The sequence below is a fragment of the Balaenoptera acutorostrata genome, chromosome 5 (genome assembly GCF_949987535.1).
Source record: "Balaenoptera acutorostrata chromosome 5, mBalAcu1.1, whole genome shotgun sequence".
In the NCBI taxonomy this organism is placed as follows: Eukaryota; Metazoa; Chordata; class Mammalia; order Artiodactyla; family Balaenopteridae; genus Balaenoptera; species Balaenoptera acutorostrata.
The window spans coordinates 66,127,097-66,148,818 of NC_080068.1; the positions used below are offsets into that span (position 1 = coordinate 66,127,097).

At 38.1% G+C, this 21,722-nt stretch overlaps 2 protein-coding genes across 3 annotated transcripts in view; one reads left to right on the top strand and one right to left on the bottom strand.

Moving 5' to 3' along the window:
- Nucleotides 1-4,573, top strand: part of IGFBP7 (insulin like growth factor binding protein 7) — a 73,874-nt gene extending 69,301 nt beyond the window's left edge. The window contains exons 3-5 of the mRNA XM_007165296.2: nt 2,323-2,439; nt 3,099-3,225; nt 4,304-4,573. Coding sequence (XP_007165358.2) covers nt 2,323-2,439; nt 3,099-3,225; nt 4,304-4,323 — 264 coding nt within the window. The 3' untranslated portion in view covers nt 4,324-4,573. The remainder of the gene's footprint in view (nt 1-2,322; nt 2,440-3,098; nt 3,226-4,303) is intronic.
- The window catches only part of POLR2B (RNA polymerase II subunit B), a 46,248-nt gene continuing 29,016 nt past the window's right edge, over nt 4,491-21,722 (bottom strand). For both annotated transcript variants that reach the window (XM_007165273.3, XM_028165416.2), the window contains 9 exons: nt 12,732-12,828; nt 11,515-11,609; nt 10,239-10,489; nt 10,069-10,158; nt 9,355-9,462; nt 8,493-8,606; nt 7,922-8,082; nt 5,255-5,450; nt 4,491-4,744 (listed from right to left, as the gene is read on the bottom strand). In XM_007165273.3, the coding sequence (XP_007165335.1) occupies nt 4,655-4,744; nt 5,255-5,450; nt 7,922-8,082; nt 8,493-8,606; nt 9,355-9,462; nt 10,069-10,158; nt 10,239-10,489; nt 11,515-11,609; nt 12,732-12,828 (1,202 nt within the window). In that variant the 3' untranslated portion in view covers nt 4,491-4,654. The remainder of the gene's footprint in view (nt 4,745-5,254; nt 5,451-7,921; nt 8,083-8,492; nt 8,607-9,354; nt 9,463-10,068; nt 10,159-10,238; nt 10,490-11,514; nt 11,610-12,731; nt 12,829-21,722) is intronic.

Consider the following 21,722-nt stretch of genomic DNA (forward strand, 5'->3'; position numbering starts at 1 on the left):
TCTATTTCATCATAAAATTCTGAAACTTCACCAAAAAGGCACAGCAAATATGTTCTAAGCTGCATAAATGATCCCTGCAATTCAGTGAATGCTTGAGGTTTATCAACCTGTAGCAATCAGACTAATGCATCCTGTTTCTGTAGTCATTGGCACCTTTTTCTTAGTTATTGCTTGTTGCAGCTAAAACACAACCAGAGAGGGCTGAGATGAATTCCTGGGTCTCCCTCTGATTCTTCACCTAGTTGAGGCTCTATGGTGAGCAGTGACTTCTAGGCAGTTTTTTCCACCCTACAAACTTCTAGCCCATTGCAGATCTGTAGAATTGTATTAGAAATCACTTTTCTCAGCTCTGCCTGCATCTTTTTTTCTCAAACCAAAAATGTATTTATCAACAAACTCCCCTTACATAAGTGAGGCAGTAGTTTGCTTGTATAAAAATTTGCCACGTAAAAATTCTTTGCACTTCTGTATGTTTCCTACATGATATAAAACTTTTTACAATATGTTAATTAATATATGAGTTCTGTTGAATATAAACATTCATTTTCCAATCAAATACTTAACAAGAACAGTTTCTTGGCACAGAGTGGGTCAGGTTAATTGGCACAGAATGCTCTTTACTGAGAGCTACATGAGCTGAGGAACAACGGCTCAGTTGCTAAGATTCACTATTTCAACGTGGTAGTGTTTTTCTGCTTTGGTCACATACAAAACCTTTAAAGAATTCTGAAATTCAATATATAAAGACCAGAGACATATTACTTTAGCCAATGAATCAAATTAATACTTAAAACCGTTATTTAAAAAAAAGAGAAATACCAAAACCATTATTTAAAATCATTTTTAAATAACTGTTTCAAGATCTGCACTAGTATAAACCATTTCTTCCAGCTTGGAACTTGGGAACTGAAGGAAAAAGATGCCTATTGAGTTTATCTGTTTTGTCTTTATAACATTCATATGAGAAAAACACTGAGATACCTGGTTTTCTCTCACTAATAGTGGCAATATGGGGAAATCTCAGGGAAAAAAAGAAAAGCAAACAGGCGAAAGCCAGGCATTCCAAATCAGTAATGCTAGGTATTTTTTATAGAGTAGGAGTTTGGCCTAGATTCCACATGGTTTGCAGAGTGCCAATCCTGGTGTCATGAAGCAGAAAAATAAAGGGTGGGTTTGATGCTGAGACAACAGCTTAGTAACAGCATGTGGTGGCAGTGGGCTCACAAGTAGGAGAAGCAACTCTGATGTAAAGTGTCAAAAAAAAAAATTAGATACTATGATCTAACTCAAGATTTGCTTAATTATAAAAGAAAATGAAAACTACCTATTTGAGACTGTAAATCCTTTTTTCTAATTACAAAGGTAATATCAATAAACATCAACCTAACTCTTGAAGGCTGGGATGGAATAAACAAACATTGCTTCATGTATTCTTTGATATATATTTTTAAACCCATCATTATCACAAGCCTTAAAATATTTATACTGTGACTCAGCAGTTCCACTTCTAGAAATTTATGCTAAATGTATATGTATGGAGGGGTTACAGGTAAATTTTATTCTTCTGTGAATTTTTATACATTTTCCAAAGTTTATATAATGAACACAGTTTACCTTTTTAAATGAGGGGGGAAGTAGGACAGTATTCTCTAGTGGCCTCAAGCCAAAGAAACCGAGTTTCTTCTTACTTCATCTTTCTGAATCTCATCATGACATGCACAGGGATAGCAAGTTTTGTCATAAGAGAACAACGACAGCAGCTTGTACTTGACAGGCGTTTTTGCTCTCAGGTCTTTAGTAAATCATTTGATGAACCCTTAGCCCTCAGAACAAAGTAATGGTATTGGCTTTGGACTCAACCTGTTATTTTCCATTGATGAGGTTGTTGCAGGAAGAGTCCCAAGAGTTGAGCGCTTACACAAGGTCCCAAGTATCAAACCTAGGACTCGGTGACAGTTTATCAAAATGGCATATGGCAAACAAGACCCAACACTGAGAAGCAGAATTTACAAGGGCATGCGTTAATGATGGTAGCCAGTGGCAGGAAAGTGTGACAGTCTGTATTCCCCAAAAATGCAGAAAAATACATTAATTCAAAATATACATGCTTAGAGGGAAACTGACAGGAAGAAGTAAAAAAAAGAATGTATATTTTACATAAGTATTCAGGAAAGGGTAATATGGAAATTGCTGGGTTTAATCCAGTTAGAAAGTCTGATGTGTATACCCTGTGCAATTCTAGGAATGTTGACCACTTCCAAGTTGATGATTCAGTGCAGAGAACTCAGACTATATCCCCCCGCCCGCCTTTTTTTTTTGCAGGTTAAAAGGGGTCACTATGGAGTTCAAAGAACAGAACTCTTGCCTGGTGACCGAGACAACCTGGCCATTCAGACCCGGGGTGGCCCAGAAAAGCATGAAGTAACTGGCTGGGTGCTGGTGAGTACCAAGAGCTAGCAAGGATTTCACTCTTAGGAACAGACACAGCAAACCAAAGGTGCCTGATGTATTGCCAGGCTCAAAGTATTCGCCTGCCATTCCACATCTCTTTAGAACAGCCTTACCACGAGCTGTTTCTCTTTCAAAGGAAACTAAAAAAAACAAACAGCTGGGGTTTATTAGGATGTTTTGGAAACCACCAAAAAATAAGTGAGAAACGAACTTTTTTTTCCCCTAAGAGTTCAAAGCAAAATCCTCAAAGGGAACTAATGACCCAAGCATTATTTTAATCAATTACTGATTATTTTACTTGACCTCTGATAGCCATGGACACGCATGGATAGTACTTAGATCACATACCCTACACCAAGGTCTCCCTCAAACAAGGATATGTGCACCTATCCTGTTTTTAACCTATGCACTGTGACCTAAAGTTGTCCATGACAACTTTACCTCATAGTAGGAATCCTCCTGGCAGACCAAATATGATAGCTATATAATTACTCCTAACACAAGACTTGCACTGTTTCTAGCAGTAGAAATACTTTGCTATGAAACCCCTGGTCATGTTAGGAAACTTGTGAAATAATGACCTAATTGAAGCCACAGGAAAAAAGTTCACTGCCATAGAGAAACTAAAGATCCTTTTTCTTTCATAGGTCTCTCCTCTTAGTAAGGAAGATGCCGGAGAATATGAGTGCCACGCATCCAATTCCCAAGGACAGGCTTCGGCATCAGCAAAAATTACAGTGGTTGATGCCTTACATGAAATACCAGTGAAAAAAGGTAGGTAATAAATCTCATAACCATTTAAAATGACTAGTGCTTTTGTTTAATAAAGAACAGAACCAAGTATGAAAGTATCAGACATAACTCTTAATGAAATTCTGTGATGTTAGGGAATCCACAAGGGAAGGGCATTAAGTATGTAATCAAAATGCAGAGTGCCTGGCTCCAAAAGAGCATTCAGTGGTTGATGGAATGCTATTATTATGATGCTATTATTATGACTCAGATGCTTTCACTTTATCTTACACGTAAGAGTCAAACCTGATTGGAATGGTTTATATTTCCCATAACTTTCTATCTTCACAGCATTTTCCTTGGTGTTGTGACTATTATAGTAAATTCCCATTTAAAAGGAAATGATTGTAGACAATTCTGGTCCTTCCCTTTGAGCTTTTATAAGAAAAAACCAGAAAGAGTATATTGGCAAGTACTCAATTCTGTTCTGCCTCTATCCACTTCACTGTCAAAAGCTTCCTCTTAAGCATCCACCCTGGCAGTATGAGAGTAAATGCTACTTTACATTTATATAGTTCTAGTAGACTGATGTCTGAATTGGTTTTTCCTTAAGCCAAAAATAACGAAATTTACTGTCAGCATTTGTCAAAACCATTCCACTGTGTGGATCACTCAGCTGTGGTATGAAAGGAAGAAATATCAAGTAAAGATGTGTTTGGTCAGATTCTCTTCAGCCAAGATGTGTAAAGTCAAGTGATGAAACAAACAGCAGTAGCTAATTATTCCACTTTAAATTCTGAATGAGTACTGGATGACAAAGGAAAGTTCCTTGGCCTCTCTGGATCTCACCTTGCTCATCTGTGAAACATGCTTCTCCCAGTTCTATAGTAAGGTCTGTCACTTACAGATAGACAAGTACAACAAGATCACCTTCCACATCTAAAATCATATGGCTCAAATTCCAAAAAGCACTCCCACCATATCATTTATAGTTACTCACACATCCTTTATCCCCACATTTTAACATCTTCATTTATTTGGAAACACTAAACTACCTCAAAATTAGAAAGTCAACCATGTCCATATATGTAACTAATTTTTATCTTTTCTTTTTAAACAGGTGAAGGTGCTGAGCTGTAAACCTGCAGAATATATTAATCTGCATAGCTAAAAGTAGTCATGGGTAACTACAACCCCTGTTCTTGCCTAATAACCAGTTTCTTTTCATCCAGTCCACTAACACTTTAGTTATATTCACTGGTTTTACACCATGAAATACAAAATAAAGATAACACATCAAGACCGTCTACAAAAATTTGTCTATATTTACAGAAGAAAAGCATGCATATCAAACAAAACAAATAAAATGCTTTTTCTCATAGTGCAAGTACATTTTTGTTGTTTTAAAATTTTTTAAAAAGCTGTATCATAGAAACTAGAAACAAGACACAAACAAAGATTTTTAAAAGAGCTAAACACTCATCATTCGAGGTGCAATACTCATAGACATGAGTTCCTGAAACAACAGTTTGCATGCATAAGGCATTCGCACCAAAGAGATCTGGGGGAGAGAGAGAGAAAAAAAAAAAATGAGCAAAGCTGTATTGAAGCAACCCCACTTCCCTACCCCAGAAAAAGCTAAAGACTTGGTACCGGAGGTGATGAACAAATGAGGCTGATAACACTCATCCTACCTTGGCCTTTGGTGGCTCTTCTCCTAAAAGGCTTTGGTATTCTGCCCTTTCTGCCAGATATAATTTATATTCACCCTTCTCAATTAAAAGGTTTAACAAAACTCATTGTTTAAAATTCTTTGTACAAGGCCTTATTATTTCCAAAAGATTAACAGCTTAGCTTAGAGAAATTACCACACTAAAACTTAATTAAACTAGTTTTTAGAAAAACAGAATTGTTACCTTTTTCCTCATTTAAAACTAGCAATCTTAAAGAAGCATGCTATCAAAATTGTGAAAATGCCAATCTGTTCCACCACACTAAATCTGCCTGGATGATTAGGCCAACATGGTTATATCCTGAACAGATATCAACTGTCAGTAAGGTCTGTACATACCTGGGTTTTATTTCGGCAGCCCCTGCACTCATATGTATGGGTCCTGGTGTTAGCGATCGCCATTATTCCACAAAGATTGCAAACATGAACCTGATATGGATCTGATGCCTCAAACAATCTTTCCCTTAAAAACTGCGCTGCTCCATGGGCAATCTGACAATCTCGTTCCATTTCTCCAAAACGCAGGCCACCATCACTGTCATGGAAAAAACAACAGACTATTTTGTACTGATTTTCTGTTATCAACACCACTTTGACTAATGGCAAGAATAAAGAATATTAGGAAGAAAGAGAACTAGACTCCAATTTTTCTACTCTTGCATTCTCTCTACATGGTGGGGAGGTTGAGAAATCTACCAACTATTTGGTGTGCATTAGAAGGTCCCCAGAGTAAACACATAAGATTCTCAAGTATAGCATATACTTTTCCAAATAAAATACAATGAAGTACAAAATAAAGTCTCATCAGACTATCATTTTTAACTTACTAGAATTCACCTCTATACTAAAAAATGAATAATAAAAAAGTCAATCTAAATAAAGCAGCTTCTCCATGAATGAGACTCCCAGGCAATCAAACCTGAAATGATAAATGCATGTTGGCAAAAGTGATGCAAAGAACAGGTGACTAGTCACAGGTTTCCCCAGCATGTAAGTGAAATGCATTGTTTTGATGGCCAGGCAAGTGGATGGTGATGGCTTCCTTAACGTTCTTAAATACATAAGATCAATGAGCTTATAATGATATTACCAAAAACAAAACATTTGGTCAGCTTTGGAGGATTCTAGGCAACCAACGCGTCATTTTGAAAATTGGTAAATAAAAGGAAAGAATTAAGCATTTATTTTGCCTTTTAGTATATGAACCATGTCAGCAGGTTAGCAGCTGAGGAAACAAAGTTTCTCTCTATGAAAGTATTCCAGCTAATAAATGAAGGAATGATAAATTAGAATCTCATCAGTTTGCAAACCTTTAAATAATTAAAGGTTTTACGTAATGATCATTAATAGCTGCTAAAGTCATAAAAGGGACAACCAGATATTGAAAGTATACAGCACTGCTTTTGAAGTATTACTATGAAAGAACACAAACCCTTCACCTCATCAAGGCTCTAGATCTGATTAGCTATTTACAAGAAAAATAGGAACACAGAGCCCAGGAATGCAATCAACAAAAATCCAGACTGTGAGAGAGAATTCCTTGGCAGTCCAGTGGTTAGGACTCAGCGCTTTCACTGCTAAGTGAAAATATTTTCCAAATGACCAAATATGATACTATAAAATTACGTAAGTATAAAAGATACATTCAAAGTGTAAGGCCAATGGATTTTAATATAATAAAAGATTCACTTAAGTGGTTTCAAATTCTACATCACAAGTAACCTTTAAGAAAGGACAACTTGGGGCTTCCCTGGTGGCACAGTGGTTGAGAATCTGCCTGCCAATGCAGGAGACACGGGTTTGAGCCCTGGTCTGGGAAGATCCCACATGCCGCGGAGCAAACTAGGCCCGTGAGCCACAATTACTGAGCCTGCGCGTCTGGAGCCTGTGCTCCGGAACAAGAGAGGACACGATAGTGAGAGGCCCACGCACCGCGATGAAGAGTGTCCCCCACTTGCCGCAACTAGAGAAAGCTCTCGCACAGAAACGAAGACCCAACACAGCCATAAATAAATAAATAAATAAATAAAATTAAAAAAAAAAAAAGGAAAGGACAGCTTGGATTCCCTGGTGGCACAGTAGTTAAGAATCCACCTACCAATGCAGGGGACACGAGTTCGAGCCCTGGTCTGGGAAGATCCCACATGCCGCAGACCAACTAAACCTGTGCACCACAACTACTGAGCCCACTTGCCTAGAGCCCGTGCTATGCAATAAGCCACCACAATGAGAAGCCCGCACACCACAACAAAGAGTAGCCCCCGCTCGGAGCAACTAGAGAAAGCCCGCACGCAGCAACAAAGACCCAACGCAGCCAAAAATAAATAAATTTATTTAAAAAGAAAAAAGACAACTTGTTTTGGTGTAGCATCAAAAGAAAAAAAATTCATAATCACCTGAAAATTATTAAAATATTCTTCCCTTTCCAACCACAAATCTGTGTGAGGTCGGATTTTCCTCATATAGCAATACTTAATTATAAAAAATAAAATCCTGCAATGGGTTGAATGCAGAAGCAGACACAATAATCCAGCTGTCTTCTCACAAACCAGTTCATTAAAAAAGATTTGCAAAAAGGTAAACCAATGTCACTCATCACTAAATTTATTTGGAAAATATTTTTCACTTAAAAGGTTACTTATGTTAATGTGTAATGGATTTGTTACTGTTATTTTTTAAATAAAGTAATAAATATTTTAAGCCTTTCTCTGTTTTAATTTCTAACGGGATAAATATCAAAAGATACAGGGACTTCCCTGGTGGTGCAGTGGTTAAGACTCTGTGCTCCCAATGCAGGGGGCCCAGGTCCAATCCCTGGCCAGGGAACTAGATCCCACAACTAAGGAGCCCACGTGCCACAACTAAGGAGCCTGCCTACTGCAACTAAGACCCAGTGCAACAACAAAAAAAGATACAACTCCCAGACAAAAGCCTTTGGGGTCCTGGAATCAAGAAATTTGAGAACCACTGCTTTATATAACAGTGATGATGATGCAGCTCTCTTACCGAGATCTACCCTCCATGGGCTGTCTATTAAGGATCTGAATAGGTCCCCGAGCACGAGAATGAATCTTATCATCCACCATGTGCTTCAAACGCTGGTAGTAAGTGGGGCCAATAAAAATTTGTGATGTGATTTTTCGACCAGTGAATCCATTGTATAGGACCTGAAACAGACAGATTTTGAAGCACAGACTTAAAAGTATTAAACAAGTTCAAAGAATATATGTGCATATACTATATAATTCCATTTCTATAAAAATCAAAACAGAGAAAACTATAGTGTAAAGAGAGTAGTCACCTTGGGGTGGGGGTATGATGGTAGTGACTGGAAGGGGACACAAGGGGGGCATCTAGGCATAAAAGGGTTCTGGTAATTTTCAAGACCTGGGTGCCAGTCACACAGCTGTGTTCACTTCGTGAAAATTCATCAACCTGTATGTACATTTACGGTTTTGCATGTAATTTGAAGTATGTGGTATACTTTAATAAAAAATTTAATTTTTTAAAAAATGAAATTACACACATAACAAAAAAGAATACTCATAACAAATTACCAATGTAAGAGCAAACACACCTCATTTCCTCTGAGATGGTAGCCATAATCAGATAAAAGATTAGAAATCTTCTGTACATTAACAGCATCATTGAATGGAGTGGCATCACCAATTTCACCCTTGTTAGCTGATACCTTTAAAAAGAAAAGTCATCTCTAAAAGGCTGCTTCCTTCTCTCTCCCTTTAGAAGTCTATATCAATACAAATATATTCAATAAAAAAAATAAAAATCCTTTCTGGAAAGGAAGATTTTGAACTTAAGATTAAGGATTAACAAATATCTATGTAATGGAAAGCTGTAATATAGTAAGGTTCATTTTATTAGCATCTTACATAAAATATAACAAACTAATTTACCTAAAAAATAAAAACTCAATTATAAGCCTTCAAGTAGGAAACTCTGTGAGACCAGATACAAAAAGAATGAGACTCCCAAGTACTTCCTACGACTCAAGGAAAATGACATTTTAATGCCCTAAAACCAAGCCATCCCATGTGTTAAGCTGTAGCTACTCTACCTTAATAAGATACTTAAAAATAGAAAAACCTCCACTGAAAGATGCATGCATAGCTAATAGTATAGCTATAAAACCATTAGGTTCACACTGAACTAACCACCATTTATAGAAAAGAACCAGTCAAAAGAATAACCATATATACAAGTAAAGACTGGATGTAGTAATAAATTTTGCAAAACTTCTCAGTCATAACTTTGCAAAGTTTGGCAAAAAAAGAGAGACATAATCAAACCAATTTAAAAGCAGGAAAGTTAAGTGTCATATTGGCTTTTTCCAAAGTACCCTGGCTCAAATGAAAGAAATGACCTAACGTTTCAGAAGAAACATCAATTTGGAACCTATATTTTTAAAGAAAATCTCTTACCTTCCCTTGAAGACATTCAATCAAGTGACCAATAGTCATACGAGAGGGAATGGCATGGGGATTTATGATGATATCGGGGGTGATACCTTCGCAGGTGAAAGGCATATCCTATAAAGGAATTTTTTTAAAGACACTTAAAAAAACTTAAATCTCTTAGCTAGAGAACTAGAACTAACTCCCGCTCATCTAAACTTTTCTATGTCCTAAATTCTGTTCAACGTAGTGTGTTCACCTACTTATTCAACACTAAAATTAGGGCTTCCCTGATGGCGCAGTGGTTAAGAATCCGCCTGCCAACGCAGGGGACAAGGGTTCGAGCCCTGGTCCGGGAAGATCCCACATGCCGTGGAGCAACTAAGCCCATGCACCACAACTACTGAGCCTGCACTCTAGAGCCCATGAGCCACAACTACTGAGCCCACGGGCCACAACTACTGAAGCCTGCGTGCCTAGAGCTCATGCACCACAACGAAGAGCAGCCCCTGCTCACCACAACTAGAGAAAGCCCGCACACAGCAACGAAGACCCAATGCAGCCATAAATAAATAAAAAAAAAAAAAAAAAAAAAAAATCAATCTAAAAACCCACTAAAATTAAACCCACTAAAATTAAAAGTCAAGCCTTTACTGCCTCTGGGCTCTTAAGTGAAACAACATTTTGATTTAATAAAATGTTCAACAAAACTTTGGGTTAGAGGGGATAAAAGATACCTACCTCTTGTCTATACTGAATACCACAAGTACCCTTTTGACCATGTCGACTAGCAAATTTGTCTCCAATCTGTGGAATTCTAACAGAGCGTACCTGAATTCACACAAAAATAGGTTAGTTAAGTCATTCTGGTTTACTTTCTATAAATAGCAATATGACAAAGCTATACTCACCCTTATTTTACAAAACTTATATCCTTCTTGGTTGAGAGTTACCATAACCTGATCCACAATGCCCGTCTCACTAGTCCTGAGAAAAGTGCTACAGTCTCTCTTAGTATAGCGTCTATTAGTGCCCTCCAATTCATCTTCATTTTCAGGCAACGTGACTGTTTTGCCTATAATAACATCATCTCCTGATACACGAACCCCAGGAGCTATCAAACCATCATCATCCAGCTTGTCATAAATAGCATGCCTCATACCTGAGAAGAAAGAGAGAGAATTTTCTCAAATGGTAATACCATAAAGAAAAGTATTTAAAATGTCCCATAATCCCCCTCCCAAAAAGATTAAAAACCAAATATATAAATCAGTTTCAAGTCAGAGAGAAGTTCACAGGAATCTCTAACACGTGTAGTAATGTGCCCTTATTCCAAATACTACAAACTATTCTGAACTCGGTAAAAAAGCATTGGACTGATTCAGATTCTCCATTTGCTAAGTGACTTTGGATAAGTGTGTTGCCATCTTCTGATCTCTATATTGCATAAGGAAGAGTATCTATGTCCTCTACGTACAACCTCCAACAGAAAGTTTGAATTTAATCTTCTATAATCTTAACTCCACTGAACATCAATTAACTACCACAGAGAACCACCCACAGGAAATGGAGTAATAGGAAGATACCTAAGGAAAAAAAAAATTTTACTTCATGCAATACTATTAAAAGCCAAAACTGTAGGAGAGATAACCCTTTTCCCTGAGATATCCCATCCATCCCACTTTATACAGCTTTTAAGTGTCTGTGAAAATAATAACTAGAAAATAAATTTTGAGTTTTCCAGAAGAAACAAAGTTCTAGGTATCCTCTCATTAGTTATTTGTTAAATACATACAAATATTGTGGCTAGACAAACACTATGGTCACACCACAATGTGAAGAGGAGAGCAAGTTCCCATGCAAATAGATAAACTGAGGGACAGGACACAGTACAAGTGAGAATGGGGCTGAGGTGTGTCCCATGAAATTACATGACCTCTCTGATTTTCTAAATCCCCTCCTCAATGCAAGACCTAGCAGAATGGAAGGACTATAGCAAGCCCACTCCTAGGTGCAAAGACTTCTGGCAAATATACCTATTTCCTTAATAGAAGCTCTAAGAATAATAAGAAAACATACTCCCACATGGCAAAAAGAAAGGTGGGCGGGCAAACCCCAAAAAATTAACCAGGAAAACCATGGTAAGCTAACTTTGAATTCCATAATTTCAATGTCAGTATTGCTTACCCTGGCAAGTTTCACGTGTAGGCTTCTCAAAAACTTCTTCTTGATCAAACCCTTTTTTAGACTCCTGTTCTTTGTATGATCGATAGAAAACAGACCTAAAAACACATGGTTCTAAAGTTAACTTCTATTTTCCTTTAATAATAGGGCTTAGAACATACCAATAAATTTTACTTAATTGACATGTGGTAATTTAAAACCATGGTAATTTAAACCATGAATCTGGGACAAGAGTTAACTATATTAAGGGTCAAAGTTAAGTCTTAAAGAGCTATTACACAGGCCACACATGTAGCATTTGACCCATAACCTTAACACAGCTGGAATTATATGTGAGACCAGGAAGGACTAATGTCACTGAGTCCAACCTCCTACCCAAAATAAGAATCCCTCCCATAATAACCCTCAGACATGGTCACCCAGGATCTGTCCCAATATTTCTAGTGAGAAGTTTATGATATTAAGCTATAACGTACACCTCTGGTCTTAGTGCCTACCCTCTGAAAACTATACAGAAAAAAAAAATCCATCCTCTCTTCTTAACTCCCAGTTTTTTAACCAACTTTCACATAACATGGATTTGAGATTAATGTTTGACAATAAAATAATCAAACTGAAGAATAATAGAAAATAAGATTGAAAAAGAAAATATACTATAATTTTAACAGCAGTTATTGGGTTGGCCAAAAAGTTCATTCGGGTTTTTCCATAACATCTTACAGAAAAACCCAAACGAACTTTTTAGCCAACCCAATATTCATGGGTCCTAAAACTCTAGGTTTATTTTTACTTTAGACATTTCTATATTATCTAAACACAAACATTTATTTGCTTACAAATAAAGGGGGGCTCAAAATATTAGCAACTGAAAATCCTCAGATACAAGAAGCAGTGTCTTCAGTTGTTCGTGACCATCATGCAGGTCTTCTGCTTTCTGGAGTAGGGCACTGATTTTACCACACTAACCCCTATATAGGAAACCATACAACAACATGTGCCTGGCAGATATCCACAAAGTTTCATGAATGGAGGCAGAAGATTAAATAACCCAACAGAAAAATTTCTCTGCTGTCAGATCAAAATTTCTTCCGGACTGACATTCAAAACCCCCAAAAGTTTGGAAACACACAATTCGCACCTATTTTTAAAGAACTTTTTAAAAATAAAATATTAATATTTCCACCATATGTGTATTTTGACAACTTTTATAAATAGCTGACCTGAAAAAGCCTCGGTCTACAGCTGAACGATTCATGATGACAGAGTCTTCTTGATTATATCCAGTGTATGATGCAATAGCCACAATTGAGTTGATACCTGCAGTGCATTTAAGAGAAAACATTAAAGCACCATATGAGAAACAAAGAAAAATTACCCCTTTCTTTTAAATCAATTTTATTTAATCATATCTGCCTCAAATGTTTTCACCACGGTAACTGTCAAAGTCTACTCCTCCTGGAATAGCAATCTGTGAGACAACTACTCTGATGGCTAAATGTCTGATATAAGCAAGTTTTTAATATAAACAATCTTATTTAGTTGCTGCTGCCAAAACTATCTTTGATGAGACCATAAAGATTTAGAGTATCAAGTATTGATAAACAAAATTGATAAACCTTTAGCTACACTCATCAAGAAAAAAAGGGAGAGGGCTCAAATCAACAAAATCAGAAATGAAATAGAAGTTACAACTGACACCACAGAAATACAAAGGATCATAAGAGACTACTACAAACAACTATATGCCAATAAAATGGACAACCTAGAAGAAATGGACAAATTCTTGGAAAAGTACAATCTCCCAAGACTGAACCAGGAAGGAACAGAAAATATGAACAGACCAATCACAAGTACTGAAATTGAAACTGTGATTTAAAAACTTCGAACAAAAGTCCAGGACCAGATGGCTTCACGGGCAAATTCTATCAAACATTGAGAGAATTAACACCTATCCTTCTGAAACTATTCAAAAAATTGCAGAGGAAAGAACATTCCTAAACTCATTCTATGAGGCCACTATCACCCTGATACCAAAACCAGACAAAGATACCACAAAAAAAGGATCACACACCATGATCAAATGGTATTTATCCCAGGGATGCAAAGATTTTTCAATATCCGCAAATCAATCAGTGTGATACACCACATTAACAAACTGAAGAATAAAAACCATAGGGTCAACTCGATAGATGCAGAAAAAGCTTCTGACAAAATTCAACACCCATTTATGACAAAAAATCTCCAGAAAGTGGGCATAGAGAGAACCTACCTCAACATAATAAAGGTCATATATGACAAAACCACAGCTCGCGTCGTACTCAACAGTAAAAAGCTGAAAGCATTTCCTCTAAGATCAGGAACAAGACAAGGATGTCCACTCTCACCACTTTTATTCAACATAGTTCTGGAAGTCCTAGCCATTGGCAATCAGAAAAGAAAAAGAAAGAAAAGGAATCCAAATCGGAAAAGAAGTAAAGCTGTCACTGTTTGCAGATGACATGATACTATACACAGAAAATCCTGAAGATGCTACCAGAAAACTACTACAGCTCATGAATGAATTCAGTATAGTTGCAGGATACAAAATCAATACACAGAAATCTCTTTTCTATACACTAACAACAAAAGATCAGAAAGAGAAATTAAGGAAACAACCCCAATAACCATCACATCAAAAAGAATAAGATACCTAGGAATAAACCTACCTAAGGAGGCAAAAGACCTGTAGTCTGAAAACTATATGACACTGATGAAAGAAATCAAAAATGACACAAACAGATGGAAAGATATACCATGTTCTTGGACTGGAAGAATCAATATTATCAAAATGACTATACCACCCAAGGCAATCTACAGATTCAATGCAATCCCTATCAAATTACCAATGGCATTTTTCACAGAACTAGAACGAAAAATTTTTAAATTTGTAATGGAAATTCAAAAGACCCCAGAGCAATCCTGAGAAAGAAAAACAGAGCTGGAGGAATCAGGCTCCCTGGCTTCAGACTACACTACAAAGCTATAGTAATCAAGACAATATGGTACTGGCACAAAAACAGAAATATAGATTAATGGAACAGGATAGAAAGCCCAGAAATAAACCCATGCACCTATGGTCAATTAATCTACGAAGGAGGCAAGAATATACAGTGGAGAAAAGACAGTCTCTTCAATAAGTGGTGCTGGGAAAACTGGACAGCTATATGTAAAACAATGAAATTAGAACATTCTCTAACACCATACACAAAAATAAACTCAGAATGGATTAAAGACCTAAATGTAAGGCCAGAAACTACAAAACTCTTAGAGGAAAACATAGGCAGAACACTCTGACATAAATTGAAGCAATATCTTTTTGGATCCACCTCCTAGAGCAATGGAAATAAAAACAAATAAATGGGATGTAATTAAACTTTAAAGCTTTTGCACAGAAAAGAAAACCATAAGCAAAATGAAAAGACAATCCACAGAATGAGAGAAAATGTTTGCAAACCAAGTGACTGACAAGGGATAAATTTCCAAAATATACAAACAGCTCATGCAGCTCAACATCAAAAAACAAACAACCCAATCAAAAAATGGGCAGAAGATCTAAACAGACATTTCTCCAAAGAGGACATACAGATGGCCAAAAAACACATGAAAAGATGCTCAACATCACTTATTATCAGAGAAATGCAAATTAAAACTACAATGAGGTATCACCTCACACTGATCAGAATGGCCATCATCAAAAAATCTACAAACAACAAATGCTGAAGAGGGCATGGAGGAAAGGGAACCCTCATGCATTGTTGGTGGGAATGTAAATTGATACAGCCACTGTGGAGAACAATATGGAGATTCCTTAAAAAATGAAAAACAGAACTACCATATGACCCAGCAACCCCACTACTGGGCATACACCCAGAGAAAACCATAATTCGAAAAGACACATGCACCCCAACGTTCATTGCAGCACTATTTACAATAGCCAGGCATGGATGCAACCTAAATGTCCATTGACAGAGGAATGGATGAAGAAGATGTGGTACATATATACAATGGAATATTACTCGGCCATAAAAAAGAATGAAATAATGCCATTTGCAGCAACATGGATGGACCTAGAGATTATCATACTAAGTGAAGTAAGAAAGAGGAAGACACGTATCATATGATATTTGGAATATATGTGGAATCTAAAAAAATGATACAAATGAACTTTTTTACAAATCAGAAACAGATTCACAGACTTCAAAAACTTACTTATGGTTACCAAAGGGGAAGGGTTGGGGGGGAGGGATAAATTAGGAGTTTGGGATCAACAAGGGAACTCTACTCAATATTCTGTAATAACCTATATGGGAAAAGAATCTAAAAAAGAACGGATATGTATATATGTATAACTGAATCACTTTGCTGTACCCCTGAAACTAACACAATATTGTAAATCAACTATAAAATTAAAATTATATTTAAATAAAGTAACAAGTATTAAAGAAGAAAAAAGTTGAAAACTCTATAAACTAGTAGATTGCAATATAAGAAATGATCGTTGAATGTGAGTGGGGTTTCTTTTTTTTTAAGATTTATTTATTATTTTTTTATTTTATTTTATTTTTGGCTGCATCAGGTCTTAGTTGCAGCATGCGGGATCTTCCGTTAAGGCACGCGGGCTTCTCTAGTTGTGGCGTGCAGGTTTTCTCTTCTCTAGTTGTGGTGCACAGGCTCCAGGGCGCATGGGCTCTGCAGTTGTGGCGCACAGGCTCCAGAACGCGTGGGCTCTGTAGTTTTGCAGCACGTGGGCTCTAGTTGAGGCGTGCGAGCTCAGTAGACATGGCACGCAGGCTTAGTTGCCCCGCGGCATATGGCATCTTAGTTCCCTGACCAGGGATCGACCCCGAGTCCCCTGCACTGTAGGGCGGTTTCTTTACCACTGGACCACCAGGGAAGTCCGAGTGGGGTTTCAATGAACAATTCATACATACGTGAATCATCAGATTTTCCAAAAATTGAAACACTCAACTCTAAAGCTACAGTAACATAATATCTTGATCTAAGTATTTCAAATGTGGAGTAAAAACTATGACTACAGAATACAAAGGAACCAAAATCTGGATGACTGAATGTTTTGGTTATCTAAGTTCTGAATAAACTGTTTATATTTGCTTCCTTAAAGCTAAATTCAACTTTCAAAACACAACCCACCCTTCAAGAGGAGACACACCATTCATTTACACTTTTATGTGTACAGCAGGGATGCAAAAGTTTCCATAAGTGGAGTGCAGGTAAGGGGTGGCAGCACTGCTGGTCTGGGTCTGGGTCACTAAAGACACACTCCTCCAAGTCTCTGATTCTCAGTAATTCCCAACCCAAGGTAGGAATGGATTTGTAGAAAGAGATACACACAAAAAGCAGGCCCTCCTCCCTAACTACCACATTTGCTCCTCCTTAACAAGTACATTTCTATGGCCCGCTGTGCCACAGAAAGCTTTCCACTAGCTATTTTAAATGCACTGACCATAACATTTTAAAAAATAAATTCACACTAAAGCTTAGATTTCAAGCTTTTCTTGAAAAATCAGATCTGGCATCACTGGGTCTGCACGTACACATCACAACCACAGCAGATGCTGAATAGGGCTAACCCCAGCAAAAAGGCAAACCTCTCTTCAACTCCACCTACTCACCAATCTTGCCTAAGCCTGTAGGAATCTGAGACTGCAAGCTCTGTTGTACAGATAACACGAAACACTTTGTGCTAAATATAACCTTGAATGCTCTCTAAAGAAGGATCATAGTTACAAGAGGGCATCTGTTGTTCTGGGCACCCTGATGGGTTTGTGTATCTGTATTTGGAGCAGGAAAAACTAAAATGCTCTGCTGGGAGAGGAAGGGGAGTAAGAAATCCTCCAAGGGAAAGGCAGTGTCAAGGAAGCTGAGTCCTTCCTGGAAAGGACCAGAGATAAAGCACCCAATAGCAGGGAGCCAAGAAGAGTTTTCAGAGATCAGAAAAGTCAAATAGTCTCTCCTCAGGTGTGCAATGAAAACTCCTGAAATCTAAACGATTTCCTCTAAGAAATCTTTAGTAATATCTACACTAGTCGCCACTCTTTTGTGTGGATTGTCTGAGAAAACTAGAAGAATTTTAATTTTCACACAGTCAAGCTGCATAGCGCAGAAAAAGTACATAAAGATGCAGGATCCTGGGCTTCCCTGGTGGCGCAGTGGTTGAGAATCTGCCTGCTAATGCAGGGGACACGGGTTCGAGCCCTGGCCTGGGAAGATCCCACATGCCGCAGAGCGGCTGGGCCCGTGAGCCACAACTGCTGAGCCTGCGCGTCTGGAGCCTGTGCTCCGCAACGAGAGAGGCCCGCGCATCGCAATGAAGAGTGGCCCCCGCTTGCCACAACTGGAGAAAGCCCTCGCACAGAAACGAAGACCCAACACAGCCAAAATCAATCAATCAATCAATCAAAACATACGCATCTGATTCAAGATCCTCATTAAAAAAAAAAAAAAAAAAAAAAAAAAAAAAAAAAAAGATGCAGGATCCTGACGGCAGGGCAGGATCTGAAAAGAGTCGGGAATTTGCAGAAATCCCAGGGTCTGGGGAGATGTGATATGATCCTACTACTAGGGAGCCAGGAGCAAGACATATGTGACATCTGTGATACATGGAATGGGCAAGACTTCCCTAGCATGTCCTCATGTTTCTGTGCAGTGCTACCTATGCCCTCCCTCTTCTCCAGGTGACAGCCTATAGGTGCTCAACTGTCTTGGCCCTTGTGGGGCTTTCCTCCTCTCATGTGACAATCCCTGGATCGCCCACACTTGCTATATCAACTACAGCCCAGGAGGCAACCCCCTCCATCGTACAACCTTTATCCAAGGTATCTGGGCAAGTCTGAAAGATCAGCTAAATTTAGCTAAAAACAGTAAACTTCTGAATTATATGTCTAATATTTTCTTCTTAGCTTAAAAGCCCCAAATCAAGAAGCAATGTAGTGAAGAGAAAACAGCACAAGAAAGTGAAATGGGGGGAAGGCGTACATCTGGTCTAAAAGGGAAAAAAAAGGACCAGAGTTTACATTCTGGATTTGCAAATTAAGTTGTATAACTTTGGGCAAATAACCTTTCTGATCCTGTCGCCACATCTGTAAAACAGAGATGATACAACCACCACTATCACTAATCAGCTAACATTTATTTCTCCCTTATTAACTGCTAGGCACTAAGCTATGAGTTTTAAGTGGATTTAACCATTTAATCATCACAAAAGCTTTATGAGGCAGGTACTATTATTATTCTCATTTTGTAGGTGAAAAAACATCACAAAGCTTTTATCATGCTTAGAAATAATGTGTAAGGTGCCTTGGGTGGTGGTTCACACAAACTGCTCAATAAATATTAGTAACTTCAAAAAAGTATCTGTGATCTCAAAGACTATAAACATGTGAAATCTAGGATTACAACCCACCTGTCAGCCAGGCTCAAACCCTTTCAGCCATTCTGTCCCCACCTACTTCAAACCTCAGCTCAGCAGTAAGGAGGCTCTAAGTAACTTTTTTTTTTTTAATTTATTTTATTTATTTATTTATCTATGGCTGAGTTGGGTCTTCGTTTCTGTGCGAGGGCTTTCTCCAGTTGTGGCGAGTGGGGGCCACTCTTCATCGCGGTGCGCGGGCCTCTCACTATCGTGGCCTCTCTTGTTGCAGAGCACAGGCTCCAGACGTGCAGGCTCAGTAATTGTGGCTCACGGGCCCAGTTGCTCCGCGGCATGTGGGATCTTCCCAGACCAGGGCTCGAACCCGTGTCCCCTGCATTGGCAGGCAGATTCTCAACCACTGCGCCATCAGGGAAGCCCCTAAGTATCTTGACCCACTTTAAGTCAAGGTGAACTTTTGTCACAAGGATCTTTGCTCCCAGAAGATGTCAACCAAAGAAACAGTACTCTATAGAAATAGGAATGATACTAATCCAAAGACATTCCTTAAGATAACCCTATTAGCCCCTTCCCCTTAGGGCTCAGAATTTGGCCAATGCAGCTGGCAGGTTAGGCAGGGCCAGAGCTAATAATTCAGCCACATGGTCAGGAGATTGGTTACATCAATAGATTGAGCAAATAACTAAATATACTGAGGACAATGGGAGCCAGGTTTCTCACTGTCAGAGAATGGAATTCTAAAATAAACACTATGGTGTTGTACTGGGATGGGATACATGGTATTGATATGAACTCATGGTTCTTTAGTATATAGAGATATAAAAATAGATAAAGGTGGGGACGGGTATATGCATACATGTATTTTCCTAGTTCCAACAGCCGAGAGGACCTAGAAATGATGACATTATAATAGCAAGGAGCACACCTAGCACCCAGATTTTGGTTTCTACACACTATTCTTTTATCCTAAAAGGAGAAATGGCCAAGAACAAGTTTAGGGGAAGAAAAGCACAAGATGAGGCAAAATGTAAGGAAGTGCTTGAAGAACAATGAGGACCTATCAGGAGTCATCTTGAAGATACTCCCACTGGAAAATCTGGGACAACTTCAGCATCAAACAGGGAGGAATGATAAAATTAGAAAATCACCATTTGGCAATAATCACCTGCTAAACTAATGACTGAAAGTGTGACAAGGAATAGCTATTCACATCATCTCAAAGTACCTTCTCACAAAGACTTATTACTTACCTAATAAGTACAAAATAATTATAATTAATAAAAAGTGGAGAAACCTGACATACACCATCTTAATTACATGATAAAAGTTAAAATCACTAATAATGGGACAGAGACAGCATGTGCTCCCTGATATCATGCCCTAAGAATACAGCACTGCTTCTATGCTAGTACTGCCAAAAACTTCATAAACTGAATATAAATCTTGGGGAAACAATAGTCAAACCCAAATTGAGAGACAATGTATAAAGTAACTTGACTGGACTCTTCAAAAACGTGGAGGTCATAGAGACAAGGAAAAACTAAAGAACTGTTCCAGATTAAAGAGACTAAAGACACATGCACTATCCTGGATTAGATCCTAGACCCATAACGGACATTATGAGGACAACTGGCAAAATCTGAATTGGGGACTGCTGACTAGATGGGTATCAATGTTAACCCCCTGATGTTGATGGTTGTACTGTGGAGAATGTCTTTTTTAGGAAACATACACTGAAGAATTAAAGAGTGATGTGGGACTTCCCTGGTGGTGCAGCGGTTAAGAATCCGCCTGCCAATGCAGGGGACATGGGTTCAAGCCCTGGTCCAGGAAGATACCACATGCCACGGAGCAGCTAAGCCCGTGCACCACAATTACTGAGCCTGCGCTCTACAGCCCGCGTGCCACAACTACTGAGCCCACGTACCACAACTACTGAAGCCTGCATGGCGAAGGGCCCGTGCTCCACAACAAGGGAAGCCACCGCAATGAGAAGCCCGCGCACCAAAACTAGAGAAAGTCCACGCACAGTAACAAAGACCCAATGCAGCCAAAAATAAATAAATAAATTAATTAATTAATTAAAGAGTGATGTGGCTTCAGATCTGTAACTTAACTTTTAAATGCTTCAAGAAGAAAGAGAAAGGGAAAGAATAAGGCAAATGTGGTAAACTGTGAACTAGGAAATCTGGATGAATAGTATATAGGAGTTCTTTGTAACAGTCTTACAACTTTTCTGTAAGCTTGAGATTATCTCAAAATAAAGTTTTTTAAAATATAGATAGATAACAAGATTAAGGCATGAAGCAATAACAGAACTGAAAGGCTTGTAGTCCCTACCAGCAATGCCCTCACCACTTCGTATCAGTGCCAAAGGAACATTCTATTTCAAATCAATCCTTCACCTGTTTCTTTTCTTCTCTAGCCATAAAGAAATTATTATCTAAATGTTGAAGAAAACACAGCACTGCAAGTATAGCCCAAAGACACCAGCACATTGTAGACAATGTAACAGATTTTGTTTTTCTAGACAATAGTAACCCCTTGTGGAAGACTTTGAAAATAAATCATTCTAACCTGTGAGAATTTGCTATCAAAATGTTAGATCCCCTATTATATTAAATAATTTAAAGCCACTATTTACAAGGCAAACTTTACTAAATAATGTTATCTACGGTCAAAGCCAAAATTCCGCTAATAATATGGTAAGACAACAACTCTGCCAAAGAACTATGCTGTCTCCTTTATATTCAACACTAATACCGTTGAGACTTCTCTGCAC